Genomic DNA, 19,639 nt, shown 5'->3' on the forward strand with positions numbered 1-19,639 from the left:
ATTTGATTTTATTCCTCTGAAATTTAGCTGGCGATAACCTAGAAGCAACGCTTCGAGCTGGGGATGGCGAGCGTTAAAAATTTCTCGCTGCCACCAAAATGATGCAAATGACTCACTTTTTGTTTCACGACCATAATGATGTTTTTACCATTGCGTGACATTCTCAGGAAAACCAAAAGTTGATGACACATTGTGAACTTTCCCGAGGAAATGAGTCATAAATAGTGAATAATGCACGGGCGCGCGTAGATGCGAATTTGGTTGATGGAATACAATTCAAGCGCGTGAAAAATTGCCTAATGTTCACGTAGTGCAATGATTGGGTATATTCTAATGGACTTTGGACGTTGTTTTTATGGTACGTGATGGAACGTGAGTTGTTAGGCGTGTTCGCTGCGCGTAAAGGAGCCGTTAAAACATGTTTGACTTAAAAATAATACAAAAAATGAAATGCGAAACTTTCATGTCCCGATAAATCTCGACCTTAATCAACGATGCTCTCGCGAAGACCACAAACCACCACACTTATCAAATGAGCCCAAGATTTCTGGTTAATGTTATTCTTTGTGCACAGCCCCCTGATCCATGACACCATCTATAAGAACATAGGTATACGTAGCATGGGCGGGTTGAGATGGGACACTTTGTGTACCTAATGCTTTCATTTTTGTAACAGAAAAAGAGCATGACCTTCAAACGGAGGAAAATATCGCGTTACTTCACCTTGTTTGAACTCACACCACAGGCAGCCCAGACTCTAGCTGCGAGATGATCATCTTGCGAAATAAAATTCATGGTGATTTTTTCGGATTTTTTCGGATTTTCTTTATCTGGCGGTGGCATACCAGAGTATTTTTATGAGTTGTGCCGTATTTTGACTTTCCCCACAGGCTCGTCAAATTCAAACAAGGAGTGAAAGTACAAGGCAATACTACAAACCAATGAATAGTCTACTAGGTTATTTATGATCCAACTGTTTTTTATTCCGCCATGTCTTTCTGCTCATTTCTCATAAGGCGGGAAAAACAAAGTGGATAGATTTAATCCACCGGTTAAACAGGTTTTTTTACAGTACAAAATAACCAACTGTACACATGTGGTATATACATATATTCGCGTTATTTGAACTCTACCTTGTGCAGTTGGATTATAAAACCAAATTATCTTGTTGTATCCCTCATCAACGCGGCACCTCAATTTCCTTAGAAACTAAACCCAGTTATTCATACGTTGTTGATTACAATGCCTGCAGCTGGTGCGAGGCCAAAAGCAACCAAAATATACTTAATAGACTGCACTTTGAGTAGAAATCTCCCAAACGCTCAGCATACTTCGTATACACATACCTTAACATTACTAAAATACTTCTCGAGCGCTTCACATGACTCTCACTTTCATACGATCTGATTAGTTAAACTTTATTTTTATTATTTTTACATTTTTTTTTATTATTTTACGTTTTTCCAGTCTATCGAGTTCATGTTCCATTCAAAGCCGTTTTCTTCTTGATTAGTGTTCTTTGTTTGAAAGAAATTTGATCATATGAATTAACGTTTAAGCGTTTGACGAAAATGAAATACCGTATGCATAAATCAATTGATTGAACAATTGATTGAAGGAAATGTGTAGCAGCGAGAAGGGAGAATTAACAATCAGATCTTGGGAGTTAAGGGGTTTAAGTCTTTTGGAGTGATAGAATTATCACTAGTTCTTCGGATTAGACAGAGATACTCTACTAGATTAAATCGTTTTGTAAAGAATCCTTTTACGGTGGCATATATGCGTTGGTAACGAAAATCTGAAAAGGAGAGGCGAACATTAATTAATATGAAATGAGCCCCAAAAAATGTTTAGCGAAGACGTACATCAATCAACAAAAAAGTCTTCCTCGGCGTTACTTCCTAGTTCCCAGAAAAGAGTATGCGTAGCCTCCATGCTAAAGTTTTAAACTGATTTCCCCTATAAAGGAGACTGTCAGCGTGGCTCAGTTCAATGAACACTAGCTTTGTAAAATTAGTTTAAAACATTTGCGCTCGTTTTCTACTCACTTTGAATTAGAAATGTGAATTCAAACTTTCTGCGTCCTTAGAGATAGATTGTGAACGCAGTCTCGTCTGGCTACCACGATGGCAAAACACCTTAGCGATCTCGTGTTTACCAATTTGTTCACCTTCCCTGGAAATGGTCTCTTGTTGCTGTTCACCTTCCTCGAGTGTAACATCAAGGACACCACTGTCTTTTACCGCACCTACAAGAGTGGGCATCTCCACTTGTCCTGTTTGCAGTTGATTATCAAGGACATTCGTCTCAACCATACCAGTTACTTCCGCCTGCAGGCCACTGAGGGGGAGAAGCAGGGCCAGGAAGCAGGAGAGGGACCAGTGTGGATTTTTTTGCCATTCCTTGAAGTATCCTTACAAATGTAGGACATAGTGAACTAAAAATTAAGATGTATGGGAATGATTTTGAAATCAGAAAACTATTGCTTTACTTTTCAAAAAAATATTTTCAACCAGGCAACAATAGAAGAATATCTTTCATAAAGTAATGACATAAGCACAATCAGATGACTTTTGCCACCTCAAGTCATAGTGACGAAGAGCTAGATCTCATCTTACTTTATTATTTTATTATTATTTCTTAATCCCGACCGACAAACCAAGAACACTACACAATGACCTGGCCAGGTTTCGAACCCAGACCTCTTGACCCGGAGTCCAGCGCACTAACCATTACGCCATCGCGTCTCCCTCATAGGGGTAAAATCACGTCTTGTCTGCATCCCTCTCAACAACTCGAGTATTTAGGCTTTGTCCTGAACTCAGTGTCAATGACGGAACGACTCTCTTATGCTAGAGTTGAGAAGGTGGTCCAGGCATGTGAAAAGCTTCTCAGTTACTCCCATCCCACCATACTTCATCTAGCAGAGGTCATTGGGCTTATGGTCTCCAGCTTCCCCGCCGGGGAATATGGCCCATTACATTACCGTAGCCTTGACATTGAGAAAATGGAGGGTTTGAGACAAACTAAAGGCAATTTCTCTAGTGTAATATCTCTACCTGTTAATTCAAGAGAGGAACTGCAGTGGTGGATTGCAAACCTACTTTTTTCCTGTAAAGCAATCTCACATGGTGAAGCTGATATAGTAATCCAAACTGATGCCTCTTCTCAAGGTTAGGGAGGGGTGCATGGCGACCAGAGAGCAGGGGGCAGATGGACCCCCACAGAAGCACTAAATCACATCAATTACCTTGAACTGCTCGCTATATTTTTATCCCTCAAAGCTTTGTGTGGTGCACACAAAAATAAACACATCCAGGTGCAATGTGACAACACTACTGCAGTGTACTACGTAAATAACATTGGTGGAAGTAAATCCATTCCATGTAATGAGGTAACTAAATAAATCTAGGCCCTGTGTATTGCTAATAATAACTGACTCAGTGCTACATATTTACCTGGATGTAAAAATGTAGAAGCTGATGCAGAATCTTGGGTATTTAATGGCCGCACAGAGTGGATGTTAGATCCACAGATATTCAAGAGGATTACCAATAAGTTTGGTAGTCCTGAAATTGACCTCTTTGCATCCCGTTTGAATAAACAATATGCCAAATACTCATCATGGCGTCCAGACCCGGAAGCTTTGTTCGTGGATGCATTTTCTGTAAATTGGAATAATTTATTATTTTATGCATTTCCTCCTTTTAGTCTAATTGGGAGATGTCTGGAGAAATTACATGCAAACCAAGCAGAGGGCATTCTGATAGTGCCACGGTGGATGAGCCAAAGCTGGTACTCCAAACTACTCAGACTGCTGGTGGAGGTATCCATTGTTATTCAGCCCAAGAGGGATCTGTTCGTTTTTCCGGGGACTCAACAGCTACACCCATTACGGGAGAAACTGACTCTCTTGGCATGTCATTTGTCAGGAAACATTTTGAAGACAGGTTTTTCTAAGAAAACAACCGACATTATCATGCACTTATGGAGGGACTCGTCCCGTAAACAATATGATGTGCACATTCGCAAATGGATCCTATTCTGTTCTGCAAGGGAAATTGATCTAATTTACACAAATATAATTGACGCACTATAATTTTTGGCTACCATGTTTGATCAGAAATTGAGCTATAGTAGTATTAATTCAACCTGTTCAACTCTTTCAACCATCTTACAGACTTCAAGTAATTGTAACTACACATTTGGTGAACACCCAGACGTTAAACGCTTTATGAAGGGTGTTTATCAGAACAGGCCACCTATGCCCAGATACAACAAGACATGGGATGTAAATGTTGTACTACAGTGCAACAGAACTATCGATTAAGGAACTGACCTTAAAGCTAGTTATGCTTATAGTGCTTACCACAGCATGTTCTCGGCTTGAGGAAGTGAATGGGGTGGTCTTTTTGAGTAATCTTCTGAATATATTTACAGCAGAGCTGAGTTCGTCTTTCTTTCAAGCTGCTAAGGTTGGTAGTATTAAGGGCAACTAAGTTACTATGGCATAGATAGATGATATGTAGTGCCCTTTTTTTAATTGACTTCAGCTTATTTGAAAGAAATTCAGGAATATCTTGCCAGAATTGTACGCCATATTCTAGTATAGGTTTTATTGTCGTCAAATAAACTTTTCCTCTGTATTAATACCCGGTTTTTTAAGAATCCTCAGGGAATACAGGCGTTTCGAAGCTTTTTTCGATATGTAAGATATATGCTCGTTCAACTTTAAATCATTACTGATTACAATAGCGAGTAATTTATAGGTTGTTACACATTCAACGGTGTTGTTACCTGGGACAATTGGTCTTGTAGTAAACTATCATTTAGCATGAAGTTAATTAACATTTCCTTGCATTTTTTCGGGTTTAATTTCATATTATGTTCGATAGAAACTTGTGAATATCATTGACAGCTACATTTAGTAAGCTAATACCGTTTCTTGGCAGGATTTCTAATGGTATCATCAACGAATTTAATCCTCAAATGCCATTCACGCAAAAGATTGTTGGTCATTACAGCAAACAAAATCACACCCAGTTTCGTCCCTTGTGGGATACCTCCCCTGGGTGACCTCCAATCAGACAGAGAGTTACCAATCCTTGCAGCTTGCGATCTCCAGTCAGGAAGGCACTAATCCAGTTAATAAAGACAGTGTCTATATGGAAAGACGCCAACTCCCTGAGAAGAATTCAATGGTCAATCAGGTCAAAAGCCTTAGAGACATCGGCAATTCCCACAATTCCCACCATCAGTTGCTTCGTCAATCGTCTGTAAGATATAAATCAAGGCGTCCGTGGTGGAGTGCCCCTCCCTTGCGTAGTGGCGTGGATTAAGTTTTTCAGAAATTTGCTCCACGAGCCTGCTGCGCGCAAACCCTTCCATGACTTTGGCAAGGGTGCATGTCAGAGAGATAGTTCTCAAACTCATTATCAATTCATGCTGAGAAAACAAAGGAAATTACAACTGTGAAGGAGGTTTGAATATGTGATTTTAATTATCCTAAAATTTGGCGAAGTTGGTTAAAAAAAACTCGGCTGCGCCTCGTTTTATCAACCACTTCTCGGTGTTTAGATATCGGATGAAACACTCTTCCTCGTGTTTGATATATCACGTCTCAAGTCAGATTGAATTTCTTGAGTCGGAGAAACCTTGGGCTGGGGGTTGATTATGGATCGCTTCAGCAGATCAGGAACATATCCCTCCCTGAGTGAACATTTATAAATATCCATAATTAGCGGGGTGAGTTCAAATATTGATGACCGTATAACTTTTTTGCATCGTATCATAACTATACCACTTTGCCTGATTATTTCTCTCGCATCCTATACAAAGATTTTTCGCACTCTCAGATATCATCAGGCTCAGGCTGAAGATCCTGTTCAACATCAGCCGAGCCAGCTAAATGTAATAAACATAGCTCAACACAGAAAAGCAGTGCATAGTGCACTGTGGGTGAAGTTAGCATTAGTTGTTTGTTTTGCACCATTCTTTATAGTGGTAACCGCGATTGCACATAGTAAAACACATTCATCGCATTTGGTCATCCTAAGGGGAATAACCGTTGTCTTAGTTACTTTAACTCGACGTTAAACCCGTTTCTTCACTGATGGAAGATAAGTGAAGTAAGACAAGCAATGAAGCAGACAATCCGACAAGCACTTTGCTGTCCATGGAGTTAGACCATCTCGACTTTTACCCGATCGTACTAGTACTTTCAGTTCAAAACTGACTGATAGGGAATGCTCGTCAATCAGCTACACCATGATATATATCTTTGCTCGAGGTCTCTCGATTGTATTTTTCGCACCTTAACAACTAAAGGGAAGGCAATGGAAAAACTGACCATAAATTTATGAAAGTATTCTTAAAACTACCTCACATTATCATGAATGAATCAATTCATAATCTAAGAAAAGATATGCGCGCGTATGATCATACTCTCACGTTTATTATTGTAAGTAAGTGTACGGAACAAAATTGAAGTAAGAACGGTTTCTACAAAGTTCTCTTTCAGGTTCACCGTTCCGCTGAAATTATATGCTAAAGGAAAAAAGGAATGTTGAATGAAAAAAAAATATCGACTTTAAAAAATATCAGATAGAAAGGGTCGCTTTATTTCCAGTTTGTTCATGGTGTATTTTTCAGTTGTCTCCAAGTGATTTGATTCTTGAAATTAGAAGATCCTCGCAGCTAAGAACACTACTGAAACTAGTAGTTGTAAGTAGGACCTGAAAAAAATTTCAGGCCCGTACGGGATTTGAACCCATGACCTCTGCGATACCGGTGCAGCGCTCTACCAATTGAGCTAACAAGCCAACTGGGAGCTGGTCAATGAATTGGGTACAAATAAAGTAAAACACATTCATCGCATTTGGTCATCCTAAGGGGAATAACCGTTGTCTTAGTTACTTTAACTCGACGTTAAACCCGTTTCTTTACTGATGGAAGATAAGTGAAGTAAGACAAGCAATGAAGCAGACAATCCGACAAGCACTTTGCTGTCCATGGAGTTAGACCATCTCGACTTTTACCCGATCGTACTAGTACTTTCAGTTCAAAACTAACTGATAGGGAACGCTCGTCAATCAGCTACACCATGATATATATCTTTGCTCGAGGTCTCTCGATTGTATTTTTCGCACCTTAACAACTAAAGGGAAGGCAATGGAAAAACTGACCATAAATTTATGAAAGTATTCTTAAAACTACCTCACATTATCATGAATGAATCAATTCATAATCTAAGAAAAGATATGCGCGCGTATGATCATACTCTCACGTTTATTATTGTAAGTAAGTGTACGGAACAAAATTGAAGTAAGAACGGTTTCTACAAAGTTCTCTTTCAGGTTCACCGTTCCGCTGAAATTATATGCTAAAGGAAAAAAGGAATGTTGAATGAAAAAAACCCAATTCATTGACCAGCTCCCAGTTGGCTTGTTAGCTCAATTGGTAGAGCGCTGCACCGGTATCGCAGAGGTCATGGGTTCAAATCCCGTACGGGCCTGAAATTTTTTTCAGGTCCTACTTACAACTACTAGTTTCAGTAGTGTTCTTAGCTGCGAGGATCTTCTAATTTCATCTTTCCACCGCAGTGCAAATATGTGAATTTTCATATATCTAAATCTTGATTTGATTCTATTTTTACCATTTTCCGAGCGATTAACTGTCCTAAACTTTCCCCTATATTTCTTTAAAGTCGTTTTATAAAGTTTTATTGAATTCAGAATTGACCCAAAATACAGCGAGAATATTTCCAATTGATTATCGGGCTTAGATATTGCAGTATATCTAAATATACTGCTTATTTCTTTACTTAAAAAAAGTCGCAGTCGAGTTCCTTTATTGTTTTGAAAACAGTAATATAGCTGATGTCTTCATGTTTGCCAAGGGATATGACTTTAGTGCTAATTTGTACTTGAGGTAATTTTACTGATTGAGGTAAACAGCTAATAGCGGCCAACTTAAACACAGCGGTCAAACACTGCGCATGCACATGTTTTGAAAGAATACGAGGGATTTTCAAACGCGTGTATTACGTGAAGTGAAGAAGGAAAAGTTAAATTCCAAATTGAATGCGTAATGCAGTTGAAAGAGGGTTTTCGGAGAAAGCTTTAAGCTTGGCCTTATTTTATAGTGAGATAACTCATCTTATTTTTAACGGAGACGCTTTGTTCCGGCGATAAAGGTAAATTACAGAACTTTTCCTTTACCCTCGCCAGCACGGCCAAGCTTACAACTTCATCACACCGCCAAGCAAAGTTTAAAAGAAAGTACGAGAGTGTAAACTAGCACAACATGGGTTAAATCTAGAACAACAATGCGTATAAGTCTAGGCCTTAGAAAACTTTGAACTTTTCCAAGAAACTTCGAAAAACTACATATCACTTAGACTTTCTCTGCGCTCGATCTGCGCGCACGTTTTATGTTACTTAATGTAGCTCATGTGGCTTAGTATTTTAGATTCTGTAGTGCAGAATGTTTTGTTCTTTGTCAAATCCAAAGTGAAGATATGCGATATGCACTTTCTTTGAAAGGAATTTTAACAAAATTTACCGTGGAAAGCGAGTATTAAATAGGTGGGCGTTTATGCTGCGTGATACATGTTCTTTTAGCCAGCTGAGCAAAAGGCTCTGAAGAGGAGAGGAGAGGAGACTACCCTCCCCTCCCTTTGGATGACTGGCTACGCAGACTAACGTACACTTACCAAATGAAGGTTTTCAAACGTGCGTGCAACATTTCCGACGTTAACATCTTCCAGGTTAATAACCTCGGTTATTATGGACGTACTGTACAACTAACAACATTGAGCTTAATTGAAACAATTAGGGCCCCTCCGCAGTACGCAAGTCTTTGTAAAATTTGAAAAAAATTAGTACAAAACTCTTTTTAACAAATGCAGACGAACAGTTATTTTAAAGGGCATGTAAACCCAAAAAACGTTCATTTTCTTTTCACATAGATGTTTAGTAAATATATCAAGTACACCAAAGGTGCCATTCGTTTATTCTCAAAAGTCCATTTTCACTTTGTAAAAGCTCTTCCAAATTCGAAACATTCGCCATCTTTCCTGTGACGTCACGGGTGGATCCTCCAAAGTCTCGTTTTATAATCGCGTGAGGCACGAAGGAGTCTTTTCTACAGCCGTTGTTTGCTGGTCTCGTCATGATTTTTTTACGTACAGTTTGCTTCAATATAATCAATTTTTTCGTAATGGTGAAGCGTTGTGCCGTCCAGTTTTGTACTGATTCAAACAAAACTGGGCATACAATGCAAATATTTCCAAATGACGCAAATTTGAAGCGACAATTTGTGAAATTTGTTCAAGTGAAAATAGCCGATTTCGTCGAGCCGTTCGAACGTTCTGTTGTTTGTAGCAGTCATTTTTATTCCTGGTGCTGTACCGACGATTCAGGCCTCACCAGAAGCAAATTATTCGGAAGACGAAAAACGACCCGTACAGTCGGCAGACGACGAGGATTCGGAAGTGGCTGACCAAACTGAGAAAGAAGTTGAGCTCTTCAAAAGTTAGAGGTCAACAGAGAAAGTACAAAATCGATTTACATGAGAACGTTTCGTTAATTAAACAACAATAGCTTTATTGGTTCTCTAAAAACATCTTTTTTCTCATTTAATGAAAGATTATGGGGAAGCCAGTTGTTTGGGAGCCAGCGCTGAGCCCGTAAAAGACACTGACATGTCTGAACCTTTGCCTGTCGAAACACGTATCAAAGAAAGAGAATTCGTTGATATCAGTGTGTTATAACGTGATCTGGAATTTTGTCGGTTCTATACAAAGAATTCTATACAGGATCCCATAATCAACCCTTATGTTCTATAAGAAAATCCATGCCAGCCCCACTTAGTGCTTCCTTTGAGAAACCCTGCAGAGAAACAGCAGAAGAATTTGTGTCACGGTTTTCACAGCAGTGAAAATACATTCAAAGGTCAGTAGGACAATATTCATCATTTTGAGTACAACTTAAAAGATCCTGATTTCAGCTTGCAAAACTATCTTTTCAATAATGCAAATCGAAGCAAACACAAACAGGGTTGGATAATTATGAAGGCCATACAAGGAAATGCACATGATACAACTTGTTTTATCGATGGAAATGCTTCTGAGATGAAGGATATTGTTTACCGCACAAGATAGCACAGCGACCCTAAAGTGTTTGCTGAGATATCCCCAACACCAACGAACAAGCTATCTGTAGGCAATTTAGCGAAATTTCCTGCCAGGAAAGAAGCGAAAAACAACTAGCTCTAGTATTGTATTATTAAATCAATGGCAGAAACAACTCAAGTAAATCGATCTCAAAATGTAACAAAACAGATGAAACAGAAAATATTTAGCTTAGTCGTTTCTGGTGTGATTATCTGTGCTTTACTGCTGCCTGTAAGCGTACTTGGCCGTCTCCAGCACCCAGAAATCGAGGCAAATTGACTGAAAACCTGGATGCTCAGTGATACAACTTATCTGGGTTTCAGGCCATTTTGCCACAATTGCCCGATTTCCGTACAACAAACACTTCATGAGTTTTCGGCATTGGTTGACAAGTTCCACACTCGCACCTTTGATAATTTTATATAAAACACTCTCAGAAGCTCAAGTTTAAAAAAATTCTGTTGCATTCCTTTAGATTGTACCCTCGCTGTATTGCATTTTCATGTCAAATACAAATAAATCACAAAGTAAATTAAATACCAGTCTGAGTTTCCGAGACGGTCGCATCGCTGTCGACATGTTCTGTACTGTCTTCGTGCGGATCGCTTCGGTGAACCCTACGCGGCGGACGTGGCCCAGACTCTCCTAAAGATTCTGGATTATCCCCAGCGCTGTCATGTACTAAGCTTAAGGCATTCGAGTCGCTACCTTCTGAAAAAACATCTTCCGAACTACCGCTACTTACACGAACTCCCACACCAGTTCTACTGGGAAATATGTGTTGCGCAATATTTTGGTTCCACCGCTTACGTCACGACTTCTCGCTATTGTTTTTACCAGAAATGGAATTTCAGTTGATAATGCCGATTTTCTCCTAAAATAAGTCGAATTGGACAAAACTAATTTCAAATTCGTTTTCTACGCCACTTTTTACATAGTATAAGAAAAACATGTATTTTTGGGTTTACATGCCCTTTAATCCCTGCCAAATTATGTTAAGACGAACAAAACTTCAAAAGTACGGCCGTCCTGCCTCCTAACAAGACAGATTTTGTCAACAGGAATCCATTAGGGTAATGAGCTCCTGTGTCAACCATAAAAATCAGACAGATAAGTGCCTAAAGGTTTTTATAATTGATTAACCAGTTCACGTGAATTTTACGAGGTGAAATTGACAGCTCGTAGTTGGTAAATCACATTTTTTTTGTTTTTTAGGTGCTGACCTGGGGGTGGGGGGAGAAGGGTTAGGCGATGACAAATGGGTGAGGATGCTTGTCGTATCTTTTAGGGGTCAAAATCAGCGATCTGGTACCTTTTACGGTGTCTGAAACTTAAGTGGACTACCACAGACGTAGTTGGTACCTTTTAGGGTGTTTTTTCGCTCAAAGAAAAAATCCTGAAATATGCATTACTAGGAAGATTTTTGTCTTATGTACAGGGTCCCCCGGGGGATGCTGATACGTGCAGCGTGCTTCAAATTAAGCAAGGACAAATTTGATGTGATTTTTGGTGAAGAGAAACAAGTTTTTTCAGCGTCTAATAGCTAGTACGGGAGGGCCCTTTACTACTGTGTGCATAATTACGCGTCCCGCCAGACGGCGGGAAGCCAACAAAGTGTTCAGACATAAGTATAGAAAACTCCGCCTCTGTCTGGATTTTTGGTAGCCTACTGACCAATTCCCAGTCGAGACTTAAGTCTGACGGGAGGCGTAATTTTGCACACGGTGGTAAGTAGCGTACTTACCGGAGCCAGGTTGTAAGAATTTTCCGGATACCGTGGGTATTATCCGTGAAACACGCTTGCCAATTCCCCTATCTCCTTTTGGACTTTACCCTGCCTTCACCATGGCCGAACACTTCTTTTGGCACTCTACATCTGCTATTGGAACCACGACTCCACCCAACACCGAGATTTGATCTATGAGTGGGGCAAATTGTCAAATCATCGATATCTTTCGGCGTTTTGAAGATGCCGGCTCGCGAAAAAATCAGATCAACTTCATTTTCAGTTGTAGTGATTTATGCCAGTAAACGGTGGCGACAAGTAGGCACAATGTATATTTCATAGTCGCTAGCAAGTATATCTTGTCCGACTTTGAGTTCGTCTCACGTTAGAACAACACAAATACACAAGGAAATTTTTTACAGTAACTTCATAACCATCCTTTTGTATTTCAAAAGCTAGAAGCTCAGTAGATTTTGTCATATCGGTCATCGTTTAAACTGTCTTTGTCTTGATGCTACTTTTCGACATATAAAAAGTATTTCGGACAAAAATATTCACCAAAAAATAAATGTTTCTTTGCCAGCTTCAATAATGACAGGGGATTAAGTTTAGATGATACAACAAAGGATTATGTTGTCAGAAATAGCGGAGGTCAAGTATATTCGTTACACGAGGTCACACAACTCGAGTAACATTCACGGTAAAATTTGCATATTTGAGCGGTCGAGCTAAAAAAATTATTTCTCGAAAAAGAAAATATATTCTCACAAAAATCTACACCACAATTATTAGGACATATTGGGCTACAAAATATGAAAGTATGAGTGAAAACAATTTTGGGTGACTTGCCGCTGTTTGTCTAATGTTTGTTGACATTAGCTCTTAAATTTTTCCGAGATTTAACGTAAGACTCCATCTCCTCCGCTTAGCTAAAGGCTAATTTCTACCTGAGAAGACGGAGTTTAAAATAATTGCGAAATACTAATAGTATCAAAGATGTCTATCTTTATGTTTGACTCTTAAATTAAATTATCTCAATAACCAGACGTAGGAAGAAAGAAAATTAGATCAAAGGGTCACATAGGCTAACTTTTCCTCGTTATTGTTTAGTACTGTCTTCAATAAAGGAAGAATATTTCAATTGGGCACTCAGATGACATCTTATCTTGATGTACTGCTTATTTCATCATTTAAAAAGATGACAAAAAAAATTTTCCTATCGTATTGTCAAACAGTAGTACAACCGATGTCTATTTGTTTGTCAACGAAATTACCTTTTGGTGCTAATTTGTACTAAAACTGAATACCTTTGAGATTAAAAACTTGTCGCAGCCCACACAAACGCTTTTAGTAGTTTGATCAGCTGCAGAAATTGAAAATTTTCTGGATAAAACTCTAACTCTGTATTAAAGAATTGGATGAGTTGTTGGTTTGTCTATCAGCAATTTTCCCGTCCGAAAATAAAACAATGGATCTAAAGTTAATATATAAATATAAACATTTACCATTTAAGTTTGAAATATGGGTCAGAGTTGGTAAAGACGAAGCCTCTCCTAGAACAATTGTAAATTTTTCATCGACTGTTGTTAAGCTTTGAGCACCCATCCCTTCATTTTCCATCTCGATTAATAAATTATCCTGTTTACTTCATAATTGGAAACTAACTGTTATCACAAAAGTAGAATCGTTAATTGCTCAAGAGAATCGCAGGAACAAAAATTGAATAACTTTCCTTTTACAGTTGTAGAAAATGTTTTGCCAAAGGGATAACTTGATCCTGTTACTGTTTTATTGTTAATTCTAGTCGGATACGAAACGGAGAGAAAAAAAACTTACAAAGCGCAGGTAGATACACAGTTAATATTTTGAAACAAGTTTGCATAGTTGAATAGTTGTGTTTTCTACGTAGTACATTCGGTGATTGTCACAAATTCGAGTTTTCTCCTAGTACAATTGACATCACCAGAGTGAGCTTTTGCATTTTTAGCTTTCCGTAGCTGATAATGATCCAAGTCTCAACTTCACACGAAAGGAATGGACCCTCGATTTGCATCCATTATAATGAAATTTAATTCTGATAAAGAGCGACTCTTGCCGCCCTGCAAAAACACTGAAATAACAGATGTTTCTATAATTGCCTTTTATTGCTATTTCATAACAGAGGCACCCAAAGGTTCCCGGGAAAAAAAATTTTTTTTGATCCAATCGAAAATTTCCTGATGCATTTTAAATGAGTAAGTCAGCATGCGATTGTTAGTTAGGAAGTAAAGCTACAGTAATCCTTGCTGTCATTTTTCGTTGCAAGAACAGAAACCTATGAGAAAAGGGAAACACTGAAGACAGAATTATGTCGACAACAAATTTCAGTAGCGGTAGAAGTCACACGAAATTATTTGAAGAACTGCTATGCTCTCCCTCTTTGCTGGGTGAGCATCAACAACAACTATCAATTTGCTTCTTAGCGGTTGACATTCTCCTCTCCATCACAGTATTTGCTGGAAATTTTATTATCCTTGTGGCACTTCACAAGGAATCTTCCCTGCATCCGCCGTCAAAACTCCTGTATTGTTGTCTGGCAACAACTGATCTGTTAGTTGGTCTTGTTTCCCTGCCTCTCAGTGCTCTATATTGGATTTCCATGGTTCAAGAACACTGGATCCTCTGTCGATACGCAAGGGACGCAGCCTACATCACAGGCAATGTATTTGTTTTAGTGTCTTTGATGACGATGACGGCCATAAGCTTGGACAGACTTCTCGCCCTGTTGTTGGGACTGCGATACAAGCAAATTGTAACTTTGAAGCGCACGTATATTATTGTAATTACCTTTTGGGTTTTTGCCCTTGTCGCCTCTTTATGTGGAATTTTTCATCTCCGTATAATCTTTTTGTACAGCGCCCTAGTTATGTCATTTTGCCTGGTAATATCATTCGCATCGTACACAAAGATTTTTTGCACTCTCAGATATCATCAAGCACAAGTAGGAGATCAACAACAGCTGAGCCAAACAAGTGCACTGAACACGGCGCGATTCAGAAAGGCAGTATACAGTGCACTCTGGGTGCAGTTAGCATTAGTTGTTTGTTATGCACCAGTATGTACAGTGAATATTGTGATTGCTCATACCAAAAAATATTCATTTCTCTTATTCGTCATATATAAAGTAGCAATCATTTTACTTTGCTTCAACTCGACGTTAAACCCGTTCCTCTACTGCTGGAAGATTAGTGAGGTGAGACAAGCAGTGAAGCAGACAATTAGAGAAGCACTTTGCTGAGTTAGGTCTTCCTCGAGTTCTTCAGACTTTCAAAGCAAACTCATTAAGTCATGATTATTATTAGAGAGCAGTCGTTAAATACGTTTTTGAATAAAAGTAAATAAGTGGCTCAATAGAATAGTTGCACAGGCTGTTGTCGAAAGTCTTTATATCTCTGAGAAAAATTTAACGACAGACTAGGTAACCGTAGCTATGTGTTTTCAAAAATATGGTTTCTTGCCGCTATGCTAAAAAAAACAAGATGTCATAATCGAAGAAAAGATATGCAAACATTTTACTTTCATGTTTTCTTCTCTTAGCAATATGAAGGTATCAGATAAAACTTCGAAGAGTAGTTTAAGAGATGTGTTTGAGGCCGATGTTGTGTGTTTCGAGAAAACTATTTCGACTCATTAAACTCGTAATTAAAAGAAAGCGCTTGACGTTGATGTTGACGCCATATTGCCAAAATAGACAGTAAAGTTTAAGACTAGAATTTGTTTGTTTTGTGATCAGAAAATTACCCGTAAAGCTTATGTGAAGAAGTTTCTGTTACTTGTATATTTAACTGAAAGTTACGAAAGTATATGAAATAAAATTGATCATCTCTGTTTGTTATGGAATTTTTTTACAGATCGATCGATGTGCTGAAGTTATATTGGCAACGGCGAAAAACAAGTTTCGTATTATTGTATAGAGGTCACCATATGTTCAGTTTCTTACTGGTGTATCTTTAGGTTGTCTCTGAGTTCTACGGATTTTATTTCCTCCATTTCCGAGTGATTAACTGCTGTCCCAAAGTTCCTCAAATGTTTTTTTTTATTCGTTTTCAAAGCTTTATTATGAGCTCAGAATTTGCTTCAATACCGTACCATCTAATTATCGGCCTAAAAATGACATGTTTATTTCACCCATTAAAGAAGTGATAAAATAGATCTTTTAGACCTAGGAGTCTCATATCGCATTGTAAAATAAAAAAATATAGCCCATGTCTTTGTGTTTGTCAAGGAAATTCCCTTTCAATGCTAATTTGAATTAAACTGAAACGTTATCTAGTAAAATCAACAGCTGGTTGCGACAAACATCTTTTTGTTTGATTAGTTTTAAAGCTACCGTCGCTGTACTGAAAAGAAAATTCCCTGGGAAAGAACTCTTTCTGAGGAAGGATTGACGCATCTCTTAGCAATTAATTAAGTCATTCATCTAGTTTTTCTGTCAGCTAGTCTTTGCATCTTTGGCCTTACATCCTCAAACTTATTCAATTCACATTGAAGCCATAATATTGAGTGCCTTCTCGCAAGCTAAATAAAGCGGGATTGTTTGTTGCAACATGAAATAATAATTTTAAAGATGTCTTTGAATAGTTGCCTCTTATTCCTATTTCATACGTGATGTACATGACAAGTTAAGCACAAAAAAAGCTTTTTTGACAAAGCGAACAATTTTCTGACGTATTTCAAACGTGTAAACAATAGTGAGGAGGTTTTTATTTGAAATGTTACGTAGGAAATAGGGTTTCAGGGATCGTTCTTGTGCAATTGGCGTTAACTAAAATGAAATATTTTTCTGGATGCTCTCACAGATTAACTCATGGCAAGAATATTGTCAACTTTTGAAATATTTGATATATCCAGTTTAATGCTGGTCTGTGTTTTCTTCAAGTTTTCTTGATCCTATGTCTACCGACCCGAGTGATTAACTGTTCCTAACTTTCGCTCCTTTTTCCTTGAACTCGTTCCATGACGCTTTTTAGGAATTCAGAATTCACCACAATACAGGGGTAATCTTTGCACTTAATTACCGGTCCAAAAGAATGACAGTATATTTAAATACACCGTTGAAACCGCTTATGCTGTCATTCAAAAACTGACAAAAGAGAATTTCCTTATCATATCGTCAAACAGAAATATTACTGACCGATGTCTGTGTGCTTGCCAAAGGAATTAACATTAAAGGAAGAAAAATTGTAGATCGAAAATGTCAAATGTAAAGTTGGAATAAAAATTGGCATCAAAGGAAAAGAAATTTTTTTTTGGTACCCGATGGAACTCTGGGATTAAAACGATACCGAGCGCGTAGTGCCATCATGGCTGATGGTTTCTCCGCCTCCTTTATTTTCAGTTAGCGCCCATTTCTCTTATCTTGTTGACCAAAGGGATGAAGAAAGGAAATAACATCGTGGGGCGAAATAGGAAAAATAGGCAAAACAGTTTTTGTTAAAAAAATCATCATAACTTTCCTGACGAAAGTGAAAAAGCTGGTAGAGAACGAGTTTGAAAAAATCGATGGCGCGCGTCATAACATCGTGTTACGGTTTTGTTTTTAATATCAGTCCGGGGACGAAAAGCGGAAAGAAAAAACCTGTCATTACAAATTGATTCAAACTTTTAAAAATACGTTTACATCTGTGACCAAAATTTACATTTAAATTGTTTGATGCATTCGCAGATTGTCTCAAATCGCACTTTTCTAAGACCAAATAAAATCGCGCCAGCTTGAAATTTTCATTTCCAATTTTTCATGGCTACTAATGACACAAGTCTGAACTTCACACGAATAATATGGACACCAGGTTAGCACCCTATCAGTGACAGTTGATCTAGATAAAAGGAGATTGTTCGTCGTTCTTTTAAAAGAATGATACCACAGATGTCTCTCCATTTTCTACTTATTTCCATTTCATACCTGAGGCACTTCAAAGGTTCAATTTTTGAACACAACTGACAATTTTCTGACATATTTTAAACGAGCAAACACTGATGAAGAATTCTCAGTGTGTATAAATATCATTATTGAAGTATGAGGTGTAATTGATCGTGGCTGGATGTGGGCTGTTTAGACGACATATTACTTGTTGCAATCTTAGATAACCTACAACAAATTTCAGAGAGTTGGAACACAGACGAAAACAATTGAAGAACTGCTATGCTCTCCTCTTTGTTGGTTGGGCTTCAACCAGAATCAGTTTCATACCTGAGGTATCCCACAGCTGCAAATTTCTGACGCATTTTAAATGATTAAACGCGAGGGAGGAAGTCTATATGAAAGGTTTCAGTTATCATAGTTCGGCGTGTCCTGCTTAGACGAAATATTTCTCGTTGCAAGAACAGGGGAAACGAATGCAGAATTATGTCGACAACAAATTTCACCAGAGGTGGAACAAAGACAAAAATATTTGGAGAACTGCTATGCTCCCCCTCTTTGATCATGGGTGGGCTTCAATCAGCATCAGTTTCTTTCGCAGCAGTCAACATTTTCCTCGCCGTCACAGCATTTCTTGGTAATTCTCTCATCCTTGTTGCCCTTCACAAAGAATCTTCCCTTCATCCGCCGTCCAAACTCTTGTATCGTTGTCTGGCGACAACTGATCTGTTGGTTGGTCTTGTTGCTCAGCCTCTCCATGTTACTTATTTGATGTCCGTGGTTCACGAACACTGGAGCCTTTGTCATTACGCAATAGAAGCAGCTTACATCACAAGCGTGGCATTATGTGGAGTTTCTTTGCTGACGATGGCGGTAATAAGCGTGGACAGGCTTCTTGCCCTGTTGTTGGGGCTGAGATACAAAGAGATTGTAACTTTGAAGCGTATTTATATCACTCTAGCTAGCTTTTGGGTTTTATGTCTTGTCGCCACTTTATGCATCATTTTCGATCGGCGTAAAACCGTTTTGTATATCCGGATATTGATACCACTTTCGCTGCTTATTTCACTCGCCTCGTACACAAAGATATTTCGCACTCTTAGACATCACCAGGCACAATTTCAACAACAGCCGAGCCAACCAAATGCACTGAACATGGCGCGATACAGAAAAGCAGTGCACAGTGCACTGTGGATACAATCAGTATTAGTTGTTTGTCACACACCATACTTTATTGTGAGAACTGTAGTCACTGATAGTACAACATATTCATCACACTCAGTCGTCGCATTGAAAATGGCAATTATCCTTGTTTACTTTAACTCGACGTTAAACCCGTTTCTTTACTGCTGGAAGATTAGTGAGGTGAGACGAGCAGTGAAGCAGACAATCAGACAAGCACTTTGCTGTCCATGGAGTTAAACCATCCTCGAGTTATATATGATCGTATAAGTACTTTCAGTGCAAAGCTGACCGATAGAGAACGCTTGTCTCTTAAATTTTTGCTCGAGGTCTGTCGATAGTATTTTTTGCTAGTCACGTAAAACAAAATAAAGGAAAGGTAATGGAAACACAAACCAAAACTTTTAAAAAATATTTTTCATGCTACTAAACTTTTTTTTGAATGCATAAATTATTAATCCAAGGAAAGATATACGTGTACAAGAGGATATGTAATGTCTTATAATCTCTTGACTTAAATTATACTCTCATGAATGTTATTATAAGAAAGCGAAAGAAATAAAATTGACTTTAACAGTTTTTATTTAAGACAACGCGGGATGCGGTTTCAGAGGGTTGCTGCTCCAGTGCCGATCGATCCTTCATTAAATTAAACATT

General features: G+C 38.4%; 3 protein-coding genes, 1 long non-coding RNA gene and 1 pseudogene across 4 annotated transcripts in view; 4 read left to right on the plus strand and 1 right to left on the minus strand.

Moving 5' to 3' along the window:
• Positions 1 to 19,639, plus strand: part of LOC113678410 (uncharacterized) — a 182,325-nt gene that overhangs the window by 159,522 nt on the left and 3,164 nt on the right. The window lies entirely within an intron of this gene.
• LOC149038294 (uncharacterized) lies at positions 3,469 to 4,499 on the plus strand (annotated as a pseudogene).
• On the minus strand, positions 9,585 to 10,966 carry LOC149038295 (uncharacterized). The gene is made up of 2 exons (XR_016181065.1): positions 10,715 to 10,966; positions 9,585 to 10,241 (listed from the first exon to the last, which is right to left on the minus strand). It is a non-coding gene; the product is annotated as an uncharacterized LOC149038295 (long non-coding RNA).
• On the plus strand, positions 14,105 to 15,765 carry LOC149038296 (melanocyte-stimulating hormone receptor-like). The gene has a single exon (XM_089187207.1). It carries the CDS (start codon positions 14,248 to 14,250, stop codon positions 15,175 to 15,177), a length of 930 nt encoding a protein of 309 aa, XP_089043333.1. The 5' UTR covers positions 14,105 to 14,247; the 3' UTR covers positions 15,178 to 15,765.
• Positions 17,466 to 19,569, plus strand: LOC149038297 (melanocyte-stimulating hormone receptor-like). Its single transcript, XM_089187199.1, has one exon. It carries the CDS (start codon positions 18,286 to 18,288, stop codon positions 19,219 to 19,221), a length of 936 nt encoding a protein of 311 aa, XP_089043325.1. The 5' UTR covers positions 17,466 to 18,285; the 3' UTR covers positions 19,222 to 19,569.

This window comes from Pocillopora damicornis, chromosome 11, assembly GCF_964200805.1.
Source record: "Pocillopora damicornis chromosome 11, jaPocDami1.2, whole genome shotgun sequence".
Lineage (NCBI taxonomy): Eukaryota > Metazoa > Cnidaria > Anthozoa > Scleractinia > Pocilloporidae > Pocillopora > Pocillopora damicornis.

Coding starts and splice junctions, on each gene's coding strand:
- LOC149038296 (XM_089187207.1), top strand. CDS start 14,248: ATGTCGACAACAAATTTCAGTAGCGGTAGAAGTCACACGAAATTATTT.
- LOC149038297 (XM_089187199.1), top strand. CDS start 18,286: ATGTCGACAACAAATTTCACCAGAGGTGGAACAAAGACAAAAATATTT.